Source organism: Podarcis liolepis (genome assembly GCF_965112155.1).
Source record: "Podarcis liolepis genome assembly, chromosome: 1".
NCBI lineage: Eukaryota > Metazoa > Chordata > Lepidosauria > Squamata > Lacertidae > Podarcis > Podarcis liolepis.
Window position 1 is genome coordinate 17,523,377 of NC_139554.1, and position 27,505 is coordinate 17,550,881.

The following is a 27,505-nucleotide window of genomic DNA, read 5'->3' on the forward strand; positions in this document are numbered from 1 at the left end:
AACCTGAGGTACCACTTTAGCAAATGGGGCCTCCCGCTGCTGCCGGCGCACGATTTCTGTTCTCATCCTGAGGTAAAGTTCTTAGCCCGTGGTACTACTTCCGGGTTAGCGGAGTCTGTAACTTGAAGTGATTGTAACCCAAGGTGTTTGTAACCTGAGGTACCACTGTAAATCAGAATAAAGACCAACCAAAATGGCTTTTGCTCTGATTCAGCAGTAAACAGCAGGTTTTCCTGGACAGAAGCATCAGGGCAAGCGGAAGTGCGGATGTTCCCTTAATGAATGCCGAATCTTGGATCTTCTTGCCTCGTACAGAGAGGAAGAGAGTTCCTCAAGATCCAAAATGTTGATACTTCAAAAAAATTACCCAGCAACTTGCCACTCATTGCCACAGCCATGCCACTGTGCACAGGGTGAAAAGACAAAGTCTCTCCTCTTCCCCAAGGGGAGGGGTTGTGAGCGAGTCTTGCTTCCCGCGCTTCGCAGGGGGGCATGGCTGGCACACAAGCCCCCTGCATCACTGAGAGTCCCTGGCCTGCATCATGCGTACATGGCTGGCTGGGGGGGGGGCATGGTTTGCCGCTCTTAAGCGAGTGCGGCACTGTGGCTCAGCCTGTTTGTTTCCTGTACACACAGATCTCCCTCCCTCCCTCCCTCCCTCCCTCTATTCTCGTGCATTCAACACCTGACCTTGCTATGGACCTCGGTTGGTCGCATGTTGAAGGGGCCTGGTAGAAAGTTCTTCCACTTGGCAGATTGGCACCGGCCGCTTGGTTTTTCGCCTACCTCGTAGCAAATCGTCACAACTTTGTAAGGTTTGGCAGTTAGGCATTGGAAAATGTGTTGTGTGTTGGAGGAGAGGTTGTGGCCATCACCTACTCCTCCCCTTGAAGGGTATTCCGTTACAGGAATCTGGTGGTCGTGGTTCCTGTCTGAAGCCCAGGTGGTGGCTAGGGCCATTTGCATCAACAAGCTCCCCCTATAGGTTGTTAACCCTTGTGTGACTTCCTGCAGAGTGGGCAGGAGTCAAGTATAGTCGGTTCAGATCCAATGCCTAAGCCAATACCACTCAAATTCTGTAGCCAATAAAGTTGTGGCCTTTTTTAGCCCATTAACCTAAAATACTTGTGTCCATGTGTCTTATTTCATCATAAAGTGGGGGACGGGGCCTCGACTCACAACCAAGAGAAGAGATGGCCCTCTTACTGAAGGAGACCCAAGCAGCTGTTCCTTCTGCAGTGGGCGGAACAGCATATTACTGATGACCAGTGGAAATTCTGGCCAGCATTCTTGACTTTCAGTGCTACACTCTGTCGCTATAAAATCAGCAAAGCACCTGCATAGCTCTGGTACTATAAAGTAAAAGTGACACACAGAGGACCTGTTGCATTCTCAGGCGAAGGCAGGCAAGCAGACATACATGTGCAGCAGCATTCCTGTGCCTCTCTCAAAAGAACAGGGATGGTCTATTTACAACGCAAGATTTACTAGTTTAAGGTGGGAGAGCAGAAATTCTATCCGATATATTTTATCTGCACAATCAGAATGAATCTGAGGAACCAAAAGGTAGTACTGTATTGAAAAATACGGCTTTTGAGCCATTTGGCCCAAAAATGGCAACTAGGCCTTCCACTTTGGCAACTAGCGTGTATATATCTGATTTTCCACTTGGATTTTTGTTTTGCAATAAATCTCTTTGTAATTTTTCACCTGCACATTCAATTAGGAATCACCCACATTCACCCTAATATTCATAATATTAAGCTGGTGTGGTTTAAAATAAGTCTTCCTATCCCCCTCCCTCCCAAAATATGAGAGCTGAGTAGTCACAGTAGTGTCATATAAACCTACTTATAAAGCTACAGTGAACAATGATTACTTAAGTGACAAATGAAAAATTGTAAAGCAACAGAAAACCCGGGGGGGTAGGAAACTGTGCCTCCTGACACATACACGCACTCCCAAGAGTCTTCGTTTTAGAACGCAATGCAAACAAACAAAGGCTTCCTTTGCCATCCTGGACGGTTTGTAGAATGAAGTATTTTGTAAACCTGCCAGACAGGACTGAGATGTTAAGGGAAACACCTCATGATGATAGGCCACATATGATACTAAGAATGCAATTACATTACCCCACTACAAGGAAGAAAATTTATTGTTAAACATTAAAGATTTAAAGCCAACTTCTCTCCATTTTCTCATAATTCTTGCTATTAAAATATCTTCCATCAAAACGTATTAATGCCTTTCTCTCCCTCAGTCTGAATTGCTCAAGCATATTCCCATTTTTGTTCACCACACAAAAACTTGCCGACATCTCTCTGTGTCCTACTGCTGATCCACAGACAACCAGTTCAGGTATAAGGAACTTTGTCTGATAAACTATAGCCTGTGCACCACTCATTGACCTTCCTCTTCCTGCCACATAACCCCACATATACTGGTTTACAAGTAGTGCTTAATGCATAGTTTCCTAGTTCAAATACTGCAGGAAGCGGTGGTTAAAGAAATCACAAGCCTGGGACCTGGACATAAAGCTACCGTAGTTCTTAGTCCAATAAACCATGGTTTATTGAACTGAGATGTCTGAACTAGGCCTTCAGCTTCACTTCCTTCTGAATTCTCCTTCAGCTGTTTTCCATCAGCTTCTAAAAATGTTATCATTCTCTGCAAAAGCTTCATTCAAATTTGTTTCCTCATAAAGGTAAAGGGTCCCCTGACCATTAGGTCCAGTTGTGACCAACTCTGGGGTTGCGGTGCTCATCTTGCTTTATTGGCCGAGGGAGCTGGTGTACAGCTTCCGGGTCATGTGGCCAGCATGACTAAACTACTTCTGGAGAACCAGAGCAGCGCACGGAAACGCCATTTACCTTCCCGCTGGAGCGGTACCTATTTATCTACTTGCACTTTGACGTGCTTTCGAACTGCTAGGTTGGCAGAAGCAGGGACTGAGCAAAGGGAGCTCACCCCGTCGCGGGGATTCAAACCACCAACCTTCTGATCGGCAAGTCCTAGGCTCTGTGGTTTAACCCACAGTGCCACCAGCATCCCTTGTTTCCTCATACTAAATAACAAAACTCTCTGAAGCTAAGGGCTTGTCCACACTCCCACTGAGCAGTTTCCCCTTTGCCCCACATTTTTCCCAGGGAAAACCTGCTCTTTTGCTCTATATCGGAACAAACATCAATCTGGAGAAAACCCAAATTGCTGTTTGCTCAAAAGTGTGATTTTCCAGGGCGGGGATGGAATGGGACAAGAGGCTTTGTGGATAATCCTTAACTCTGCATTCACAACTTTCTACTGTCCTTCACACAATTCTCTATACTTAGAACACCTTCCCAAAGTTCCCACCTGTCAACCACTTTCCTTCTAAACTAGCCCTGTAACAAATTACCTCTGATTTGTTTTGTCAGGGACCAGACTCTGTGTACCACTATCATCCAATCTCTTCAGGGTAGTGCCTGTGGGTCCAGTTCTGCAACATCTTATCATACAAGCTAATCCTGTTGTAACCAAACGCACATGAGGAAGGCATGGGTGAATCAGACTATTTGTGCTCTCTGCGAGAGAGGAAAACTATAGGCATGGAGAATGATCCATCAAAAAATGCTAATTAGCTAATGTGTTTTTAGAAAACAGCAGACTTCATGAAGCACATCTACAGAGATGTATTCCAGAATTTTTATTCTGCAACAGGGCTTCCATGCTATTGATACAGGGAGCTGTCTTGCCTGTACCTTGATTTATGGAATCTCATCCTTTGTCTCTGACTTAGAAAATCTGCTCCTCCTGTTTTCTAATACTGAGAAAAATATAGAATCTAATAATGTACTATACAAATGCAGTATTTCACATATCTTCTTGTCCAGACAGCAGGCACACGATTATATATAGCAATAAAAAATTGCCTACATTTTACTAAGAGTTATAAGATACCTGCTGCTATTTAGTGATCATGGTTCAGGGTGGGGGGAGAGAAACAAACTCTAAAGTCACAAGTCCAGAGCTCTCTGCAATTAACAGTGCCAGGACTATTCAGCAGCAAGTGCCACTGAGTTCAGTGAGGCTTTCCTTCAGTGTAAGAATATTTTATTATATTTTATTAGAATGAGTCCTTTAAAAAAAATAATGATCCCACTGATGTTGTCTAAGTAGCAATCCACATAAATAATATAGAGCCAGTTACTGAACATTAATTCCTCCAATGGAAGTGACTCTCCCTGCCTTGTAAATTTTTACTGCAAAAGTTTACTGTAAATTTAGCTGACTTAACATAATCCCAAAGAAACATGCCAGAATCTACAGAACTTAGAAACAGGCATTCTTCCATCTCAAAGCTGACTTCTGTTTACTTTGAAAATAGCCTCACTAGGAACGACACCTCTTCCACACTGTGCTGCTTTCGAAACAAACTGAACCCATCACCAGAATTACACAAAACGTCAATGATTCATATGAAAAATATGGTTTGGCAAACACACATTCCTCGGACGTTTTGGAAGGCTTTTCCCTCGCTCATTCAAAACCAAAAGGTCTGCAAAAAAACAGAAAAGAGGTCGCCCCAGACAAGCCTTTCGGTTCACAAAGCGGTGGTCCCTACAAGTCAACCCCAGAAGAAGCGGAAACGAATCCCTTCCCAAACACACAACATGGGGAGTTTTCACTTTCTTTTCCAACTCTGTATTGCATCTTCCACTACACACGTCTACACATTCCTGCAAAGCAGAAGGGGGGGGGGAGTTCTGCACAGCAGACATGAGCTTTCTCCCAAGCATGCAAAGATATATATATGTGTGCATGCATACACACACACAGGAACAGAAAACTATTTCTCTGCTGTGCTGTCAGGCAAAAACAGGGTTGTGGCTCTGGAGGAGCCAAGTCCTTCCCTCCCTTCCTCTTTTCCCGTGTCCCCCAGTTTCGTGGGGGGGGGGGAATAGGCGAGCCGAGCAAAGGCCCCGCCGCGCTTCACCCGGGTTGGGATAACTGGGGAGCTGGTGGGGTAGCTTGTGGGTTCCTCCCCTGGGCAGCTTCTTCCTCTCGCCCCACACAATCCACCTTACTTGGCCAGAAGTAGGCGGCGGAGGCAGCAGCAGCAGCAGCAGGACTTTGCATGCAAGGCAACATACCGGAGCCAGGACGGCGGGGGCTTCTTTGCCACACATAGCCCCCCCCCCAAAATCCTTGGGCGTGTGTGCATCTGAGAGAGAAACCCCACTTCTCTCCCCCCCCCTCCCCACCGTTCTTCTTACCGTTGCAGAACTGCAGGAGCGAGGAGGTGTCATAGAGGCTGCTGTAACTGGAGAAGCCGTCCTCCATCATCCCGAAGCCAGCTCAGCCGCCGCCTCCTCCTTGTCTTCCCCCCACTTAGGGGTCGTCGCCCCCCAGCCCCCGGCCTCCCTTCTCCTTTTCTCCCGGCTCCTCTCTCGCTCTCCCTGCCTCTCGCTGTCGCCTCTCCCGCTCCCTGCCTCTTGCTCGCTCGCCCACCCACACATACACAACACACACACCCCGCGCCGAGGAGAAGCCGAGGCGGCTGGGGCCTGCCCGCCTGCCTCCGCCGGTTGCCACGGCAACGCAGTCACTCCACCGTGGCTTGGGCCGCCGCCGCCGCTTCTCCTCCTCCTCCTCTTCGAGGGGAGAGAGGATGGGGCAGGCGGCCGGCTTTCCTCTGAAATTTTAATATGTATATATTTAAGAACGCGCTTTCTCTCTCTCCATTCTAGTGAGCTTTCCGAAATTTGGGACCACCTAAAGTAAAAGGTGGCGGTGGGAATCCTTTTTGTGGAGGCAAGGGCGTAGCCAGGATTTTTTTTTGGGGGGGGGGCAGGGCAAAACCTCAGCTTGCTATGTATTTTTATTGATTGGGAGGTGTGCGCCCATGTTGTGGTTTGGGGTCTCATCCTTTGGGGAGGTGGTGTTTGAGGTGAGCATGGTGGCGCTAGGGAGAGGAAGACGCTGCCTCGCCCACGCAACCCATTCATCACTCTTGAATGACGCCGAAGGAAAGGGAGCCCCGAGCGCGCGCGCGTGGAGGAGGAGGGCTTCCCTCCAAACAATGGGATTTTGGGGGGGGGGGCATTGGTAAGGCCGGTAATGGCCAAAAGGCGGTGTTTTTTGGAAGCTGGTGGGGAGAAATGCATGCGTGGCTGGGCAAGGAGGTTTTCTCCGTTTTTCTTTTCCTCTGTCCCGTAAAAGTCGCCGGGGATGAGCGCGACGATAGGAGTCGTAATAGGACTAGGTTAGCATGTCTCCATTTCTGGGATTAAGGGCGGGGAAAGCCGGGCCCGTTCACACGAGCCCAAGACACGGCACGTGTCTTGGGCTCGTGTGAACGGGCCCGGCTTCCAAGAATTACCCGGAAAGCCTACGGAGCTGTGCTTTGGAAGCACTTCCCAACTTTGCCAGACGGGTCACGATCCAGCCTGGGCTGCCACGAGCGAGGGACGACGCGCGATAATCCCACGTGTACTGACTGCGTGTGGATTCGACTCAGCTTTGCAGCCTGCGGTAATTGCTCTAAGCCGGCTGGGCGTGAAATCGCGCTGAAAAATGAAAACCGCGCTCCGAAGCATGCGCAGAGTGCCTTTTCGCACCATCATCACACGCGCACTTCTTATGTCCTCGAGGAGTAGCACTTCCAGAACGTCAAACGTAGGTTCCAACATGCACGGACTTCCCTCCCAAATAAATCCTGGCCTCCTTAGAGGAAATAGGAGCAGCCCATTTTTTGGCCGCACCCTCCTTGGCCCGATCGAGCTCAGCCTCAGCCGAGCGGCTCCTCCCTTCGACCCCGCCAGCCCCACTGGGCAAGTGATTTGCAAGCCAGCTTTCAAGATACAGGCATGGGAGGGAGGATCTGGAGCGAAGAAGGGGGCGAGAGGATGGGGAGGCGCCGAAGGGCCGAGCGAAGTCCAGTAGGAAGGAAAGTGAAAGGAGGAAAGAGATTTGCCGAAAGAAGAGCCGAACAAATAGATCCGGGGAATGGGTGGAGTTGAGGGGTGCTTGGCTGGCATGGATTTTAAAAACGCTATTCAGCCGGATTTTAAAAACGCTATTCAGCCGGTGGAGATCAATTACTTGCGTATTTACTCTTAAGTAAACCTCAGCTGAGACAATGAGTCTTCCTCCAAAGTAAACGCGTCTAGGGTTGCAGATATACAATCCAACCTCAAGTATGCCTATTTGCAACTTAGCCCCGCTGAGTTCAATGGGCCTTACTCCCGAGTAGGCGTGTCTAGGAATAACAAACAGCCTTAGTTGATATTGGGAATGACATCTGCAGCTACTGAGGGGAGTGGTCTGAGGGGCGCGAGGCTGAAGAAAAGGGAGCAAAAACGGAGTGGATTATTTATTTGCAAGACAATATAAAACTGCCTATTCACTTAGAAAAGAATTCTGCAATTTATTTATTGTACCACGCACAAAGATGAAAGTATTGCTGATGAGTTTTTCCCCCCTTCCAAAGTTTGATTCTGCCTATTATAAAGGGAAAGGGGGAAAGAGGATCCCTAAAAATTTGCAGTAATCCTCATTAAGCAGTATGCATAAGATTGGGCTGTATAGCTTCGGTCCGTGTGCACATTTGTGGTTTGCGAAGTGGTGTACATATCACCCATAATACATATCTGTCCTCTATCTATCCTGTCATTTCTTACAAAATACTGCTTTTTAACGTGCTTTCCCCCATTACTAGCTACTATCCGAAGTGAGGAAAAGAATGACCTAAGAGCGTTTTAAGCCAGCAACGTGTACACAGTTTAAGCACATGTGTGGTACGTTTATCCAGAAATAAACCCATTTAATTCAGTGGGGCTTCCTCCCAGGTAAGTGTGTGCAGTATAGCATCTCAGCCTTAAGGTTTATTCGTTATCAGGACACACACTTGAACCACGCTTTTTGATGCGAGAGTGGTAGTAAACTGCTGAAGCTATTTTACTCTTTCAATGTACGACGGGACTGTAGAGTGTGGGTTCTAGTCCACAAGAATGTGGACAGAGAAACAAAAGGATGGAAGTTTAATTCCACAGTAATGTAAAGCAGAAAGGTGTGGTTCTGTTATGAAGTTCAGATGAGATATATAGCTTAGGTACAGCAAACGCCATGCCCTGTTTTGAATGATACATATCAGTCCTGGAACGTATGGCGTAAGAAAGATAGCTTCTGAGCACGTGCTAAACCTTTTCCTCTTACTAATGGGCGGGACGCAGGTGGCGCTGTGGGTTAAACCACAGAGCCTAGGACTTGCTGATCAGCAGGTTGGCGGTTCAGATCCCCACAACGGGGTGAGCTCCCGTTGCTCGGTCCCTGCTCCTGCCAACCTAGCAGTTTTAAAGCACGTCAAAGTGCAAGTAGATAAATAGGCGTTTCCATGCGCTGCTCTGGTTCGCCAGAAGCGGCTTAGTCATGCTGGCCACATGACCCGGAAGCTGTACGCCGGCTCCCTCGGTCAATAAAGCGAGATGAGTGCCGCAACCCTAGAGTTGGTCACAACTGGACCTAATGGTCAAGGGTCCCTTTACCTTTACTTAATGGGCGCCAGTGTCCCTAAGGTTGAAGGACAAGATTCTGCATCAGAGGGTACAGCTTGAGTCCTCATGTCTCTAGTATATGACAAAATGAACTACTGACTTTGTCTTAGTTTTATCTCAGCAGAAGATACCGTGCAGTCACCATACTTGGAAGGTACTGTGGTGCTGAATCAACAACGCACTTAGGCCAGCATAAGTGACCTAAAACTGGGCTTAGTCCCAGGGTTGAATTACAGCTCTCAGGCAATGCTTTTAATGAAAAGAGACGATGCAGCCAAGAATGCTTGCTTCAATTTAGATGAGAGACTTGGAGCCGTACAAGCAAAGTACAGCAATCCCTAACATTTCTTATTTAAAGCAAGAGTCTCCAAAATATCAAACGTAACTGTGGGTAAGAAAACCCTTGTGCCTTTATATGTGAAATGCAGAAACAGCTTTTCTTCCTTCACATTTCCCATGAAAACATGCCCTGTTCAGGTGCTTGTAGCTCACACAATTCCTGTTGCATAAAAGGAAGAGCAGGGTCATTTGGCCCCATCAATCTCCTCCTCTGGATCCTCCTGACTGTGCAGAGTTCTAAATTATGCAGGGAATCTCCGTGCGGGGATTCCCTAATGCAATAGGGATCATGTTATATGAACTCCCAAACAAGACTATACAGTAGTAGCACAGGAAGCTGATTAACAAACATAATATATCTGTATTATGCCCTGGATAATTTGTGCTAGTAGGAAACTAGTTTCTGTTCAAATAGCTTTTGGGCTGTTACTGACATTACAGAATTTGGGTGCAGAAAACTTGCCAAGGTTTGTGCATTCATCTGACATAGCTGCAAGAAGTCACTTCTATTTTTTATAACCATTTTATCTGACCTCAGACTAACTGTGATTAATCTTAACTACGGTTAGTGAAGATGCCAACATCAAACCTTAGGTTATGACAGTAGCTTGTTCTTACTAGCTGTAGTTAAAATTAGCCACAGTTTAGGGCTTTGATGGCATGCTAAACTACTGTTAGTCTAAACTGGAAACTTCCCGTCTCACTGCTACATCGGAGAGGGAGGGGGGAAACATGCAAGACTAGATTTGTTCTTGGAAATGTCTAAATGCAACTACAGAGACTAAAGTCCCTCCCTATGTTACACAGACTACAACTAGGCAAAAACCACATTAACCCACAGCAGTTGCACATCTAGGGGCAATGCACATGCAATCTTAACCATCGCTACTCAGAAATAATCTTTATGAATACAGTACTGTACAGTGAAGTATGAACACACCTTCAGACGCCTCTCAGGAGCTCACAACTTTGCCTTCCAACTCCTAGAAGTCCAAAGCGCTCAGAAATGTATCATCACTTTATTATTATGGCAGTTTGTGAACTCTTTGTCCTGAAAGACACCTGGTGAAGCAGGGAAGCAAGCAATACCCTAGTTTCTCAGAGGAGGAAGGTAGGCCATTTGGGAAACAAACAGCTGCATGCAGATAGAGACCAGCTGGCTGATTTATAGAAGAAATTCCATCTTGCACAAGCATGACAACGACAGAGAGGCAGTGGCGATTACCCTGGAAGTGAAACACTTCAGTCTCAAGACTCTGAGCATTTTCACCCATAAGCTGTTTTGAGCCTTTCACTTTATCTTTAACGTGAATGCAAAACAAACATAGGTGACAATGTGCATTAGATTTATTTGTGCATTCCAGCCTGCATTAACAATAGTCACATGTGGCTTTAATAGCACAAGAGAGGCTCAAAGTTCCTCCTGCACCTGCAATAAACTCTCACACTCATACTGCCTTTTCCCTGACCCTCCAGGCTGTGCTCCAGCAACAGCCCATCCTATTAAGTCCATCTCCACCCCCTGGACCCCCAGCTTCCCTTTTCAGCTTCGCCGCGACTCTGCTCCTTGACCTTGCACACCAGAGCTTGCAACCCTAACTTCAGCAAATATGTTTTTAGAGTGAACTGCTGCACCGAAACTGTGCCAGGATGCTTTTGCAAAATAAGACGTTGCCTTGGCACTGCTAAAACATTACGCCAGAGATGCTGGAAGATTTGCTGGCACAAATATTCAGGATTAGGACAGAAAGCGTACAAGTGAATGTGATATTTACTGTATTTTAAATCATTGCTGCTTATTCAGTCCAGCTTTCTGAGCTTTGCAGACTGCAGTACTTGCAAGAACAAACAAGTACTCCCCAATTTCCCCAGTGTTCATTTGGCAATCCAATAAAAGTCATTCATACAACTTTTTATCAAAGCAATGTCATCTTAACAAAAACGCATAATTCACAGTTCTGCAGATTTGCTCAGTGACATGGTTTGGATGCCGGCCATAGATGACAAAAGCTGAAGTATGACAGGGTAGTTATAAAATGATACATACTGCAAGGATGTTAGGGGCTGTAATTTCTTCTGTTGCTTTTAATATACAGTCATCAATCTCTTAATGGAAAACAAAGCTGCTCATTTTGGCCTTCTGGTTTTAAATATCTCCCCAGTGCAGCTAAGGAGGTATCTGTGCAAAAGGTGCCTTCCTGGCTGGCTCTGAAACCACAAGTGCAAATTGAATGTGCTTCTGAACGTGGATGCCTTCACTTAATTTATTTCAATGGAATGCACATCTTGAACACACATCCCCGTTCACATCCTGGTACAATGTACACAAATCTTTTTAAAACTGCTAGAGCTGAATTGGGGTGATATTTTTCTATCGCTTGCAAAATGGTTAAGTAGGATAATTTCCCACTGAGTAGAGTAAGATTTAATATAATTACAGCACTCTTGGTGAGATGTCAATGCACGTGTAATCTATACTTCATTAAGATGTCAAACACTTTTTGTATAAATCCATGAAAATCTCATTATCATGTCTGATTTTGATGACAAAACAATTTCTGCGTGTACCAGTGGAGATCCTACTGCAGCGAGAGGTTAATGAATCATTGCATCGAGAAACATAACCATTTTAGTAAAAGATGCCCTCTTGCCGAGATCAAGCACAGTAGAATTCCAGGGTTACAGCAGTTTTGCTAATAAACAGGCTTTTTTCATCATATTCTGAAAAGTAGGAGAGGAGGAATGGTGCAACACAGGATCAGCTCAGACTGGAGAAGATGTAGCTGACATGTATTCTCAATCTATACACCAGAACAGGTTTGGAACTAGAATTGGGTGGTATCTCACAAATGTATGATTTCATGTGGGCCCAGTGAGTGGCACGAAGGCACATGATGCAACTTCCTTGCAGAAGCTAACAAATTCACATCTGATAAGTTTATTAATGGAAGCCTGCTTGGATAGGCAACTTTGAGCTCAGGGGAAGTGGGGATATAAATGCATTTAATAGGATTAAATGTACCACAACATAGTATTATGTGCAAATAAGTGTGCACACTTATTTGTTCTTCAGGTCCTCAGATGTTGCTGGGCTACTCCGCCCATCTTCCCTGATCATTGGCTAAACTGACTCCAGATTATGGGAGTTGTAGTCCTGGAACATCCGGGGGCCAAAGGTTAAAAAAAAGACTCATATAAGAGATGTTGCATGCAAAATGAAATGGTGACATTAAGGTTGCAATCCTTTACACACTTACCGGTTAGTAAATCGCATTGAACTCAGTGAGGGGCAAAGGAGAAATGTAAAGAATTGTACTGTAAATGGGGAGAACCTCTATTGCTTAGAACTTTTGAAACCCTTTTTCTGTTTTCCACATGAGTCTTTTTTTTCTTTCACTGTAAGGTAAAGGGTAAAGGGACCCCTGACCATTAGGTCCAGTCGTGGCCGACTCTGCGGTTGCAGTGCTCATCTCGCTTTATTAGCCGAGGGAGCCGGCGTACAGCTTCCGGGTCATGTGGCCAGCATGACTAAGCCGCTTCTGGCGAACCAGAGCAGTGCATGGAAACGCCATTTACCTTCCCACCGGAGCGGTACCTATTTATCTACTTGCACTTTGATGTGCTTTCGAACTGCTAGGTTGGCAGGAGCTGGGACCAAACAACGGGAGCTCACCCCGTCGTGGGGATTCAAACCACTGACCTTCTGATCGGCAAGTCCTAGGCTTTGTGGTTTAACCCACAGCGCCACTGTACCTTGATTCAAATTTGATAAGGTCACCAGAGACCAGATAGAATTGTCTCCGGGGTCAGATTTGGCCTGTGGACTTTCAGCTGGCCACCTTAAAAACAACGGAATAACAGTGTTCACTTAAAGGCTTATACCATTGGCCAATGTGTGTGTGGTGGTGGGGATTTAACCAATTATTTCAGAAATCTTCCGTAGAGGAGAACTTCTGTGCATTGTGCAAATCAGTGCCATGGTTTGGGCCAGGATGATTTAGGTTTAAGTCTCTGAATGCAGGTCCATGATGCTATTATATTCAGGGACCAAAGGCTAGGGAAAGGGGAAACAGTCGGATAATTGCATTGCATAAATTGCTTGATGCATTACAATCTTGTTAGGCTAGTGAAGCACAAAATGAAAAGAAGAAGAAGAAGAAGAAGAAGAAATGATTTGCTCACAAGTGCGCACAGCAGTATGATAGATTTGAAAGCATCTTTAATGGATCTTTCAGAACTAGGGAAAGATCACTGAAACAGCCTTGGGTAACCCATTGTTCAGTAAATGACATAGCTCAGTGTTCTCCAACCTTGGGCCTCCAGCTGTTTTTGGACTACAACTCCCATCATCCCTCGCTAGCAAGACCAGTGGTCAAGGATGATGGGAATTGTATTCCAAAAACAGCTGGAGACCCAAGGTTGGGGAACACTGACATAGCTGATAGATTTGTACAAGCCCAAATTAGTTAAGCGGGGGTGAGGAGGTAGAGAGAATTGGAAGCCACCTGACTGTAAACATATGCCTTGGAATTATAGAAGATGTGACATTACAGTGGTACCTCGGGTTACAGACGCTTCAGATTACAGACACTTCAGGTTAGGGACTCTGCTAACCCAGAAATAGTACCTCAGGTTAAGAACTTTGCTTCAGGATGAGAACAGAAATCGCACGGTAGTGGCACAGCGGCAGTGGGAGGCCCCATTAGCTAAAGTGGTACCTCAGGTTAAGAACAGTTTCAGGTTAAGAATGGACCTCCAGAATGAATTAAGTTCTTAACCCAAGGTATCTCTGAGGAAAACCATTTTGAGAATCTCTGCTTTGTAACTATGATATGTTAAAAGCCTTATGAATAGACCAATATGAACATGTCTTGTCGAAACCTCTGAGGTATACACATAAGTGGTTAAATGTCATAGCTTAAAACTTTTTCAGCGCAAAGGATCAGAATGCAAACAAGGCCTAGGCACTCTCTCTCCATTCAAAGAGCTTCTGCAAAGTCTGGTACAATATGATTAAGAATTGTCTCCATAGCTTAATGCGAGCGCATAATTGATTCTGATTTTAAGGCAAAGGGATTTTTTTCTCCCACCCCACCCCCTTCATAATTCAGTGTTAAGAGCATTTGGATATTGAGCGTGCTGTTCCCCATACAGTATTCCCTCATTATCCCTAATCTTGTTGCAAGATGACTGATTAACAAAACTACTATGTACTGCGTATCAAAAGATACACTTTAGCATTTCCACATCAAAAGCATGGTAATTCATATCTCTGGGATCCCCCACAGACATTGTAACACGAAATTGCGACAAATATGTAATTTTAGTTCAAGAGCAAGGAGTTCCATTGTGCGCCGTTACGAAGCTGCAAGTGCAAATTACATCTTTTAAAATGCTTAAATACCTGGAAGTCAATGCAACAAACATCTTCATCGTGTCATTCATAACAAGTTTCCCGCAAAAAAATCCATTTGAAACCAAAAATCAAAAGATTCTGTGTGGCTCATATGCCTGCATTTAGGTACGGTGTTGTTTTGTGTTTTGTTTTAAAATTCAGTTCTCCCACCAATTTTGGCAGCTGCTATCAATGTGAAAGCTGGACCATAAAGAAGGCTGATCGACAAAGAATTGATGCTTTTGAATTATGGTGCTGGAGGAGACTCTTGAGCGTCCCATGGACTGCAAGAAGATCAAACCTATCCATTCTGAAGGAAATCAGCCCTGAGTGCTCACTGGAAGGACAGATCGTGAAGCTGAGGCTCCAATACTTTGGCCACCTCATGAGAAGAGAAGACTCCCTGGAAAAGACCCTGATGCTGGGAAAGATGGAGGGCACAAGGAGAAGGGGACGACAGAGGATGAGATGGTTGGACAGTGTTCTCGAAGCTACCAGCATGAGTTTGACCAAACTGCGGGAGGCAGTGGAAGTCAGGAGTACCTGGCCTGCTCTGGTCCATGGGGTCACGAAGAGTCGGACACGACTAAACGACTAAACAACAACAACAAAATTATCAATGATATCACTGGGCAGGGCGCATAATGTAGCCAACAAGAGGACTAAAAGAATCAACAGGGAGGAGGGGGGTGGTCCTGCTGACTTATAAAGAACACCCAACCTGACCACTAAAGCAGGTGTGTGGAATCTGTGGCCCTCCAGATGTTGTTGGACTCCAACTCCCATCAGCCCCAGCCAGCATGACCAGTGGTCAAGGACGATGGCAGCAGTAATCCAAGAACATTTACAGGCTCCCCAGCCCTGCACTGAAGCATTCTCAGTGATGGGGCACTTGTGGCAATCCCACATGCCCCAGAGGTTCATTTGGCCTTCACCAGCGTAGCAGGCCCTGTCCTGTGGAACTCCTTGCCAATAGAGGTTCAACAGGAGCTGCTCCTGGTCGCTTTTTGACATCTTCTGGAAACTATTACAGTCGTACCTCGCAAGACGAATGCCTCGCAAGACAAAAAACGTGCAAGACGAAAGAGTTTTCCATTTTTTGAGTCGTTCCGCAAGACGAATTTCCCTATGGGCTTGCTTTGCAAGACGAAACGTCTTGCGAGTTCTTGCAAGTTTGTTTCCTTTTTCTTAAAGCCACTAAGCCGTTAATAGCCGCTAAGCCGTTAATAGCCACTAAGCCGTTAATAGCCGTGCTTCGCAAGATGAAGAGACTCGCGGAACGGATTAATTTCGTCTTGCGAGGCACCACTGTATTCAGACAGACTTTTCAAACCTGAGATTGGCTTTTATGGATGTATCTGATATTCTTGGTTTTTAAAATATGTTTTTGACTGGTGTTTTTAAAAGTTGTGTGCTGCCTTGCAATATTTTAGATGAAAATGTGGTTCGTGAAAAATTATATGCATACCCAGGTTGGAAGCCAGGCTGAGACAGAAGAAGGCAGGCTGGATTCCAAAAGATAAAAGCAGTAGGGGCTGGGGTGGATTGGCCCAGGACTGCAGTGCAGGACGAATCTTCCCCCCCTGTGCTATTTCCCCAATATAAATCACCCCCTAAAAGCTACTCGTAGCTCAATGGGAGAAGATATACTGGATCCAAGAACTGTTTGGCTACAGTACCTGTTATCACATGTGTCAGGGGCTCAGGAGCAGAGGCACAGGGGAGAGAGGAGATGGAGAGCGAAGGGGACGAATCGGAGGGGAGCGTAGGGGAGTATGGCAGTGACCCGAGAGATTCCATGAGCTTCTCCAGCGAATCAGAAGATTCCCAGAAGGAGGTGCCCATGGTCAGGGCAAGGGGGGTCCCAGGGGGGACACACCAAAAACGGGGGGCCAGCGGGGACTCCCAAAGCAGCAGCTGGAGATCAGGACCAGCTTCCCCACCAGAGCATAGTGGGGGGGGGGAAGAGTCCCAGGTGTCAGGGGCAGCATCTCCTCCAGCAGGGAGAGGAGATGAGTCGGGACTGACCACGCCTCTGTCGGAGAGTGGGGGAACGGAAGGGAGGTCGGGTCCAGCTAGCCTTCCCGAAGGGGGAAGCAGTGACAGGAGCAGTGTAACGGTCAGGAGGAAGGTTGCCGGCTGGGCGCGTGCGCCAAGTTCAAATGTACAGGCGCGCGGGACAGCAGAAAACCCGGATGGGGAACCAGGTCCTAAAGCCCGCCGGAGGCAGGGGGAAGAATCAGGGGACTCAGCGTCAGAAGAGTCTAGGAAGGGCGAGACCCCAGCTGACAGGAGGACCCAGAGGAGGAAAGAGCAAAGGAAGAGGTGGAGCAAGGCTAGGGTCTTAAACTGGTGTTAAACTGGTGGGGGGAGGAGACTCAGACGGAGCTTCGGCGGTCTAGAGTTTCAGACGTAGAGCTGCACGCTGCTGATGTGAAAGACAAACTGAACTTCAATAAAGACTTTTGTATATAACAACGAACCAGCGTTGGTCCTTTGTGAGCTGGGACCTCGGGCAGCTCTGACAACATGGATTTCCAGGTTCGATTCAGCTGAACTGGTTGGCATGGCAGGTCTTTCCCACTTCACTCCGTCCTGAAGAGCTTGTGCGCCCCAGGTAGAAAGAAACTACAGTTTATGATAGCTATGCTTTCCTGCTAGGGCCTCCAAATCAGCTCAAGGTCTATTTGTAAGGGGTGGGGAGGAAGACATGCAGGAAGTGGTGGCCTTATGGGCCTATCTACACAGTAGTAAACTTTATGAAGTTTGCAGCTCAAATCCAGAAATGATTACGAATCACTACCATTTAAACTGGGCTAATCTCAAACAGGGATGGATTAATCTGTCAATCTCAGTTTCTCACAATTTCTCCTCCTTTCGATCTTTTAGTTCTCCACATTCAAACATAAGTTTTCTTTTTCTTTTTCAAGTCCTCATGGAAATTTATCAGCATTTTAGTGCTGGTTTCCATTAATATACAGCGGTATCTCTGGATATGAGCACTTCAGGTTATGAGCTCCGCTAACCCGGAAGTAGCTGCTCCTGGTTGCGAACTTTGCCCCAGGATGCGAACGGAAATCGTGCGCCGTAGACGCACACACAGCGGGAGATCCCATTAGCAAAAGCGCACCTCAGGATAAGAACGGTTTCAGCTTAAGAACGGACCTCCGGAAAGAATTTTCGTAACCAGAGGTACCACTGTACTGCATTTTTGCAGAGGATGTTATTTTTATTTATAGATACATTATATGCACACTTTAAATTTTTGTACGTGCATTTTTGTACACCTTACTTGATTGCAGAACTGCAATCCAAAATTTGGAGAGCTTCAGACGCCAAAGGATGCACATGTTTCAGTTTGCATTGTGTTTTGGACAGTGTGAATTGGATGGGGTTTTTAAAATATTCATATATATATATATACATATATATATATACACACACACACATACATATAATGAAATTTTTTAATATAGAAATAAAGTACGGTAAAGGAAATTCAAAATTAAAAACAAATACAAAAAGTGTCTAAAACTGTACTACAATATGAAATATGGGTATATGAGCAATATTAGCATTTTGACAAGTATAAAATGATTAACAAGGCATTATATTTTTTATAAATGCATACCAAATATTGTTCTATTTATCCATACACGATCTGCATCTAAAAGCAATCCGTTCATATGTTGCAAGGGTTATCATATGTTCTATCCATTGATCAAAGGGGACCATAGTGTTATCTTTCCAATGAATTGAAATCAGCCTTTTGAATTAGGTAGGTTTCCTTTTAAATGAAATTTCACATCCATCCCTAGCCGTAAATTTCATCGCTAGCCTTTAGCAGCATGAGAAACAGACCAAACCCACCCAGCCCTACGCATGTTTACACAAAAATTTGTTCCACTGAGTTCAAAGAGAGTTGAGTAAGCGGACGTCAAATTGCTGCGCTCCTGTCCACACTTACTTGAACACTGGACTTACTTCAGAGTAAGCACAACTAGGTTCAGCAAGCATTTCCTTGAGCATTCAACTTAAAAACAGTCTGTCTAGAGCAAGTGCCTCAGATGAGCTGTACTGTTATTGAGCGTTTTCAAAGTAATTCATTCCGAGTTAGATTCATAGCTTTCATTATTACCATAGCTACTCCGAAACAAATTAGATACAAAGGCATATGGCAATATATCTACATACCTGGTGCTCCATTGCCTATCTGATAAAATGCAACCATTCCTGTAAATAAGGGAGGACCTGTGGGAACTGCAAAATATATATTTTAATGTATTCAAGCCAGGTTCCTTTATGAACTCTCGACAGCAAGTTAACTCAAAGCTGCTCCTGCTTTGGTTTGTAAATAGTCATCTAGCTGGACTCGGAGATCAGCCAAGGAGGTGCTGTTCTGAGTGCCACCCCTTCAAAATGCACAATAAGGATTTGACGGCGGCAGTGCCACAATTATGGAATAGTCTCACCAGTGACAGGTAAGCATACGAAAGCTGGCACCATCAACAGGCGTGTCACCAAAGTACAAAAGAACAGGTCCCCACCCTGTGGAATTTACAGTCTAAAACAGGCATAGGCAAACTCAGCCCTCCAGATGTTTTGGGACTACAACTCCCATCATCCCTAGCTAACAGGACCAGTGGTCAGGGATGATGGGAACTGTAGTCCCAAATCATCTGGAGGGCCAAGTTTGCCTATGCCTGGTCTAAAACTTAGCACGGAGACAACACAGGAAGGTGAGGGAACCAGATGTAGCAGTGTGAATATGTATTCATTTTAGTTATGCTTAGGCTGTATACATGCCACACATTTAAACCACATTAAAAAGGTTACGGGACCCCTGACCATTAGGTCCAGTCGTGGCCAACTCTGGGGTTGTGGCGCTCATCTCGCTTTATTGGCCAAGGGAGCCAGCGTCCAGCTTCTGGGTCATGTGGCCGGCATGACTAAGCCGCTTCTGGCGAACCAGAGCAGTGCACGGAAACGCCGTTTACCTTCTCGCCAGAGCGGTACCTATTTATCTACTTGCACTTTGATGTGCTTTCGAACTGCTAGGTTGGCAAGAGCAGGGACCCAGCAATGGGAGCTCACCCCGTCGTGGGGATTCGAACTGCCAACCTTCTGATCGGCAAGTCCTAGGCTCTGTGGTTTAACCCACAGCACCACCCACGTCCTTTAAACCACATTACCCCTCCCAATAATCCTGGGAAATGTAGTTTACCCTAATGGAGCTACTTTTTACAAACTACACTTCCCAGTATTCTTTGGGGGATGTCATCAGTTAACACCAAATATGGGGAGAGGAGATCTGGCTCTTTTTGTCTGGTTCTGCAGTTTCTCTTTCATTGCATTCATTTTTAAAATGTTGTTCTCCAGTTTGGGCATTTTTAATAGAGAGGCTTCCCTCTGTGTGAGGGCAGGAAGCGGGTGCCATTACAGTCCCTGACTGTGTTTCCAGAGATTCTAAAGGTTTGTGTGTTGTTTTTATAGCACTTTGCTAATATCTTCTGCTGCTGGTGGGGTGTTTCCCCCCCCCCAATCCCCTTCTAGGGCTGATCACACTTTGGCACTCCCCATATCTCTACCCCTGGATTAATGTGAGCACAGGATTTCTCTGCCCACCTGGCAAGCAGGCCCCGCAAGCTCGATATAAAGGGTTATGACTAGCCAGCGTGTGCCACTTTGCAGCTTCCTGAGGTTATTGTAAAATAATTTTCTCATTAGGGCACAATGCAATTAAGGTAAATAGGGCCATCTCTGGGGAACAGCTGCACGTTTGGTTAAATTAGCAATCAGTGCCAATAAATAATACCGCATGGATAAATTTATATGCTGTAAATTATCCACCCGGTGAGAGCAAGATATAATGTGTGTTGAAGAATGAGGGACCGTTGGTATTGTAGTATGAGGGTTATTTTCTCACGGAAACTTAGAATTCAGAATTGTGTTTACTTGCAATGCACCAGGGCTAACCATGAACATCAGCTAAGGACGGGGGACCCTATAGCACTCCTGATGTTCTTAGATTGCACCTCCCATCTTCTCTGACCACTGGTCTGGCTAGCTAGGGCCGTTAGGAATTGGGGAGTTCAACAACATCTGGAGAGCCATTGGTTCCCCACCCCTGAGCAAGAGATCCGGATTTTTGAATGTCCGTTTTTGCTTAGTAATATTATTATTATTATTTATTATTTATTATTTATTATTTATTATTTATTATTTATTATTTATTATTTATTATTTATTATTTATTATTTATTATTTATACCCCACCCATCTGGCTGGGTTTCCCCAGCCACTCTGGGCAGCTCCCAACAGAATATTATTAATAATAATAATAATAATGTGATAAAACATCAAACACTAAAAACTTCCCTAAACAGGGCTGCCTTCAGATGTCTTCTAAAAGTCAGATAGTTGTTTATTTCCTTGATATCTGGTGGGAGGGCATTCCACAGGGCAGGTGCCACTACCAAGAAGGCCCTCTACTTGGTTCCCTGTAATCTCACTTCTCGCAGTGAGGGAACCGCCAGAAGGCCCTCAGCGCTGGACCTCAGTGTCCAGGCAGAATGATGAGGGTGGAGACGCTCCTTCAGGTATACTGGGCCAAGGCCATTTAGGGCTATAAAGGTCAGCACCAACACTTTGAATTGTGCTTGGAAATGTACAAGTGCTTAACAAGAATTGTACCGATACTTCATCAAAGCATTTTCAGCTATGTTAGAGAACTTCTAAACTGCTCCCAGCTACACTGGAGAAATCAGAATATCTGAGACTATTTCTGTGGGCAGAAACATCCATCAAGGCAACCCACAACATTGTCACAGGATTAAGGAATGTCTCAAGAGCAACCACAGGGAAATGGATGATGTCAGCCTTGTACCACAAAATGAATCACGGCTGTTGTGCCACACAGAAAACACGACAAGGTAAATGGACCTTGAGGCCTTATCTTTCTATTCCCTTGGTGTCAATGAGATGCCTTCTTTCTGCTATTAGCTGTTCCGATTCTCTTTGCCTGCAGGTAAAACTTCCCATGGACACAGCTGAGGCAATTTTTGCCGAGGCAACTGTGAAACAACAGTAAATCTATTTTGGATTATAATTGAGGTAGAGCCTCTAAAAGAATGTTCTTCCTTTTAAGTTCGTTTCTGTGTGCATTTCAAAGTTGCTGCTCATGATTCTTTTCCATAATTGCTTGGATTTATGCATTATTTAATGTGGCAACTTTGGCTCGACATTTCCGCGGCTTGTGGTTAAAGCAAAGAAAAAGCAAGCTGAACCGAATGAAGCAGAGGCACTGTCAAAGCAAGAAGGAAAAAAACCAATATTTTCTTGGTTAGCTGTGAGAAAATGCAACAGTGTGAGCACTTTTTAAAAAATAATTTGAGCATCATTTCATCATATTCATAATTTAAATATTATTTATATATTTTCCTTCCCTCTAGAGAGCTTAGAATAGTACACAACAGGGGTGAGAGACACGGGTGGCGCTGTGGTCTAAACCACTGAGCCTCTTGGGCTTGCCAATCAGAAGGTCGGAGGTTTGAATCCCCATGACGGGGTGAGCTCCCCTTGCTCTGTCCCAGCTGCTGCCAGCCTAGCAGTTCGAAAGCACATCAGTGCAAGTAGATAAATAGGTACCACTGCGACGGGAAGGTAAATGGCGTTTCCATGCACTCTGGTTTCCATCACGGTGTTCCGTTGCGCCAGAAGCGGTTTGGTCATGCTAGCCACATGACCCGGAAAGCTGTCTGTGGACAAACGCCGGCTCCCTTGGCCTGAAAATGAGATGAGCACCGCAACCCCATAGTCGCCTTGACTGAACTTAACTGTCCTGAGGTCCTTTACCTTTACCTTTTGCCTACAACAAGGGTAGAGCTAGCTGCCTGCATCATGGCTCACCCTCAAAGCAATGTGCATTCTGTTGTATAAGTGAAGAAAGGGCCATCTCTTTGGATTGGTTGGATACAGAGGAATGGTGGGAGGAACCAGATGGGGAACCCCCAAGGGAAGAAGGCTCAGAGCCAGGGGACTGGTGGTGGGAGAACGATGAGCAGTCAGAGGGAGAAGATTGGGAAGAGGAGGTGTCAGAAGCTGAAGAGGTAACAGGGTTTAGTAAGCTGAGAAAATCTGTGGCAGAGAGACGTCCAGAATCAGAGGCAGAAGCGGAGGCTGGATAGGAGAGAGGCCAAGAGGCAGATATGGGTCTGGCTGGTGAAGAGTCACAAGTGTCTCCTCCTGCTGCTGCAACAAGCTCCCCTTCCCACTGGTCTCCCAGAACCAGGAGAGGCATGAAGAGGGCAGGTGGAGGAGAAGTTAGCTTCATGCAGACACAGTCTCAGATTGCTTGGGGAAAGCCCTAAGGAGGAGGGAATTAAGCAACTGTCAGGAGACAGGGGCCTTCGGTCTCAGCAACTGCTTCATGGGGGCAGGACCTACTGGAGATGAGCTGCTGTGCTCCTTAGGCCCAACAGTCCTGTACCGATCCTGTTTTTGCTAGGAAAGAGTTAACTCCAACTTGCTCAATGTGATTTACTGCTGGTTCCCTCCTGTCGGGCATTTGTAGTAAGTTGAAGTTTATGGAGCAGTTGATGTTGGAGTACAGGTCATACCTACACTCAGGATGTAGACTTGAGACCAGTGTTCTGACACAATGTGGGTATGGAATATCCAAGGCCATGCTGCTTGCTTTTAAGGGAACAGATGTGACTCTGGCTCCATCCACTCATTGCATGTGGGCCTTGGATGCTTGCCCATGAGGGAATGAGGTCCTTGGGTTGCAAAAAGTGTCATGGAATTCTACTCGATATGATCCAGAGCAGTACTCCGATGTATAGTTAGCAGAGTAAAAACTTAAACTTGCTGCAGGATTCCCCAAAAATAGACCAGAGGCAATTGTATTTCATCTAGCAGAGCTTTACTGCTACTGAAGGCAAATGAGCATAATGGTCACAAATCCAATATGTTCAGGATTGGCACTGTCCATAGGAAATCCACTTGCAGCAGACTTAACTTAAACTTACAATTACTTATAATAAAATAAAACAAAACCTTAACACTAAGCATACTGTTTGTAGAACACCACACCAGAAAGAAAATGAAACCCAGGCTCCTTCTGGCCCTACTTTTATAGTCAGCATGACCTTGACTGAAGAGATAACAGAACCAGCTTAAACCAGCTGTAATCAGCTTCTCTGAAGGAATAACCCAAACATCATGAACCTTCTGCTTGTTTCTTTCACACAGAGAAGCTTCCAGAACCCTCTTGAATTAATTGGAATAGGAAAGATCTCTACACATCAGATCAATACTTTTTGTACACTGGTACCTCGGGTTACATACGCTTCAGGTTACAGACTCCGCTAACCCAGAAATAGTACCTCGGGTTAAGAACTTTGCTTCAGGATGAGAACAGAAATTGTGCGGCACCGGCACGGCAGCAGTGGGAGGCCCCATTAGCTAAAGTGGTGCTTCAGGTTAAGAACAGTTTCGGGTTAAGAACAGACCTCCGGAACAAATTAAGTACGTAACCAGAGGTAGCACTGTACTAAGAAATGCAAACTGACAAAAAGTTCCTTACCCTGGTGTAAACAATATAGTACTGAGGTGAGTGAATCAATGGTATAGCTCAGTGTGAGGCAGCTTTTTACCTTCCTTAATTTTAATCATTTTCGCCTGAAATTTTTTACTGAGTTCCCTCTCCTCACTAGAATTTGAACCCAAGATATTTGTGCCATTTTGTACCCACCTGGGAAGCTGGGGAAACCTACCTGTTCGCCATCTTTTCTAGGGTTGTGCTGGTACAGCCGCTGGAGCGCCCCACCTTAAGGATTTACTTACTTGCAATTAACAGTGCCACAAAGCACACCATCTTCTTTTGTACCTTTGCAATTATAAGCATGGCTTACAATTAGTCTTCCGCACATCAGGATGCATTCGCAGGGCGAATTAATGTGGATTAGTTAACCCTCTCATGTATTTACGTCCGCCTTTTGTTCGCGCAGCCAGGCTGGCTAACATGTGGCAAAGGGGTGCTCTGTCTTCTCGAAATTGGCCGAAATCCAAGCAATATGCGCACACAAGCCAAAGCTTCGTTTCATGTTGGTCCCACAGCTGGTTTTGCTGCCAAAGAGGCGTTCGGGAATTGAGCAGCAGTTTGTTTCAGCGGTGGGGACTGCTGTGTCACCAACAACAAGGAAAGCTTCAGTTGCATGTGCTCTTGTGATCCGTGCATATACAACCACACTGCTCTTTGCTCTTTTATTTTAATGGTATGATGAGATTTTCCACCCACAAATACTAAATTTCTATCAAGGAACCTGGATTCAAAGTATGAAATGAAGCCGTTCCATCTTCTACTAGAGAATTAACAAAAAATTCAAATGTGACTAAGAAAGTTTCTCCCATCCTAATTTGCCTTCTCGTTCGTTTGTCCACTTTTTAAAAAATCATCGGATTTGGTCCAGTGAGTCTGAACCCTGGTTTCTGACAGGTTGGCTCGGAAATAAGCTGAGTGGCTTCCGAAATAAGAATAAGAGAGAAGTGGCTTGGCTCAAAGCCAAATCTATTTCCCCAGCTTGAGTCCTGAAACACTCAATGGATTCCTCACTTTCTTCCTTTCATCTGGTTCCAGCTATGGTGATGGGTTGCAAGGAGGTGGCTATCCTCCCTCCTCCAAGCTGGAAATCTCTGATTAAGTAAAATGAGGGGGTGATTATGGGTTGTAATAGCTGAGCTGCCAGAAATATATGGAGTGTTCACCTCTTTCTTCCATACAGATTTCTTACACGTGGAAACACAGGTACATTAATTAAAACAAAAAGAATCAGCTCCTGTAATCCTACCAGGATTCATTTTTGTCTGGATGTTTATTAGCGATGCACCTAAGGCTGCTGTCCTAACCCCACTGAATTCAACAGGACTTACTTGTGAGTAGACACAGTTAAGATTGCATTATATGTGCTCCTTCCGGTTAGAACCTCTGAGGGTGGGGGGAAGGACGCAAACTGAAAACTACAGTGAACAGCATATGCTCCCATTCTGAAATTAGTTCTGAAAAACTAGTTAAACTGGGAGGTAGGTAGAGCAGAAGGCAGAGAAGGGTATACAGGCAGACCTTGGAGATATTGTGGGTTCGGTTCCAGATCACCACAATAAAACAAAGATTGCAATAAAGCGAATCACACGTTGTTGTTGTTTCCCAGTGCATATATAAGTTATGTGTACACTGCACTGTAGTCCAGGGTTTCCATCCCTAGCTAGCAGGACCAGTGGTCAGGGATGATGGGAATTGTAGCCCAAAAACAGCTGGAGACCCCAGTTTGGGAAACCCTGCATCGATTAAGCCAGGTCCCCCTGCCTGCAGGGGCAGGAGGGGGGAAACCCAGCTCCAGCCCTAGCCAGCTGCTCTCCCATGGCCAGAAGAGGGGCGTCACTTGCGGGGGGCTTCCTTCCTTTGGAAGTGGCCGGCCCGCCTGCAGTTGCACCCACATCCTTGTAAGGAGCAATACCTCTGAAGTGCAATAATGCCAAGCATAATAAAACAAGGTATGCCTGTATACAACTGCTCAGCCCTATCAACGACGACAATTCTGAACACTGCAAGTGTCCCAACTTTCTGATATCTGCCTGACAACCGCTGAAGCAGAACCAAGAACAGTGGTCTTTTTGTGTTTGCTAACAATAAACGTTTGCATTCTTCAGGATATTGCTTGCTGCATAATCAGGGATTTGCTTTGTAAACCGGGGTGGTGGTAGCAGAATTAACGTAGCAGGACAGTGGGGAATTTGCAAACGCTTCTGTCACCGGTGCAGCGGGCGTTATTCTTAGTAAGGAGGCATTTAAAATAATGAACTAAACTTCAGTCAGGTTTTTTTAAAAAAACACTGCACAAAACCCCTGTATGACATATTTTCTTTTCATTTGGGTATACAGGCAGTGACTATTTTAGGCCCTTCCAATGTGACCCCTAATACGCAGGTCGTTTATTCCTGTGTTCTCCTGGTGTTCCATCTCTCTTGCACACAAAACTGGTGTGAGCCTGGAACAAGCAGTAAGGGCTCCTAATGACCTGAATTTTACTTCTGCCCCAGACCCATTTCTAGTGTCTCTTGTTCCTTCGTATGCTATTTTCAAACACAGAAGAATGGCCATTGTTTTCTTAGCCTCGACACAATTAGCACCAAACAAACAGTGCATCAGTGAACAGAAGCATAAATCAGCAGCTTAATAAGCAAAGCCCCCCCTTTTTTTTCAGACGAGGGGATGGTGCCAATTTGACACTCATCCCAGCTCACCAACCACTGGGTATCAAAGAGGTCACCCATCAGAAGACTCCAGTGAATGGCATGTTTCACAGTTCTGCTGCTTTACATTTCCCTTGGCTGCCATCCAAGACTGAGGAATAAAGTAAAGTCTTATGATTACAAAGGGCCAATGTGAGTCGCAATTTGCAATTGTCACAGTGTGTGACATTGTAGGGAAAAGATACAATTGGGCGGCAGAACAAGCTCATCTACCTTTCGCTTGTCTCTTTGGCTGCAACCAAATTAGGAAGTTTACCGAAAACATCCTGCTCATCTATGTTTCACAAGTGCGGATAATCATCTGCAAACAGGTGTCGGGAAGAACGGCTGTGATCCCCTGGAATTGATTCCAGAGAAGGATGAATGCAAGCATTATAAATACAAATCGGCAAGCAAACCAGCTCAGTGTAAGGAGGGAGGGAAGGAGACAGAGAGTGAGAGAGCAGAGACTGTGCATTAAATTCCTAGACGGCAGTGGCAGAAATGCCAAGAACCCAGGTTGAGGAGGTGGGAGGGCATGTAAAACAAGCAGCCGCTGAAGCAAAAAAAAGCCTGAAGAGAATTGAAGCTGAATATGAATATGAAAATGATTATTGCTTCAAAGGAAGCCTTGGAACAGGTAAAGTCAAAGATGAGGGATACAAGCAGCTATTTCCGAGCAATTATTTATAATGACATCATTGCAAGCATTCAAAGAGGGACGTTGGCAGGTAGGAGCACGCCTGCCCGAATGCTTGTGAGCAGGATCAAGGTAGACTGCTGGCAACGTTGTGCTTGTCTCGATTGTGTAGGGTTCTGGCTCCATCTGTACTTTCCCCTGCCCCAGGACACTTTCCCCTCTGTGGAAATGATGTGCATTACATCAGTTTCCTGCCAGGGATTCTTGGGCTTGATTCGGGGATCAGCCACTGTTGCCATCTTGACTTGT

General features: G+C 45.6%; 1 protein-coding gene and 1 long non-coding RNA gene across 8 annotated transcripts in view; one reads left to right on the forward strand and one right to left on the reverse strand.

Annotated features, from left to right (window-relative positions):
- The window catches only part of EML1 (EMAP like 1), a 136,638-nt gene that overhangs the window by 57,609 nt on the left and 51,524 nt on the right, over positions 1–27,505 (reverse strand). For 2 of the 7 annotated variants that reach the window (XM_083517571.1, XM_083517570.1), the window contains exon 1: positions 5,253–6,516. The exons of 3 other annotated variants lie outside the window; for them this stretch is intronic. In XM_083517571.1, the coding sequence (XP_083373697.1) occupies positions 5,253–5,322 (70 nt within the window). In that variant the 5' untranslated portion in view covers positions 5,323–6,516. Of the gene's footprint in view, positions 1–5,252; positions 6,517–27,505 lie in introns of those variants that run through there. 2 more of the 7 variants (XM_083517568.1, XM_083517567.1) reach the window with 1 other exon arrangement.
- On the forward strand, positions 5,636–27,505 carry LOC310685886. Its single transcript, XR_014515584.1, has 4 exons — positions 5,636–5,763; positions 7,697–7,826; positions 25,050–25,199; positions 26,529–27,505. It is a non-coding gene; the product is annotated as an uncharacterized lncRNA (long non-coding RNA).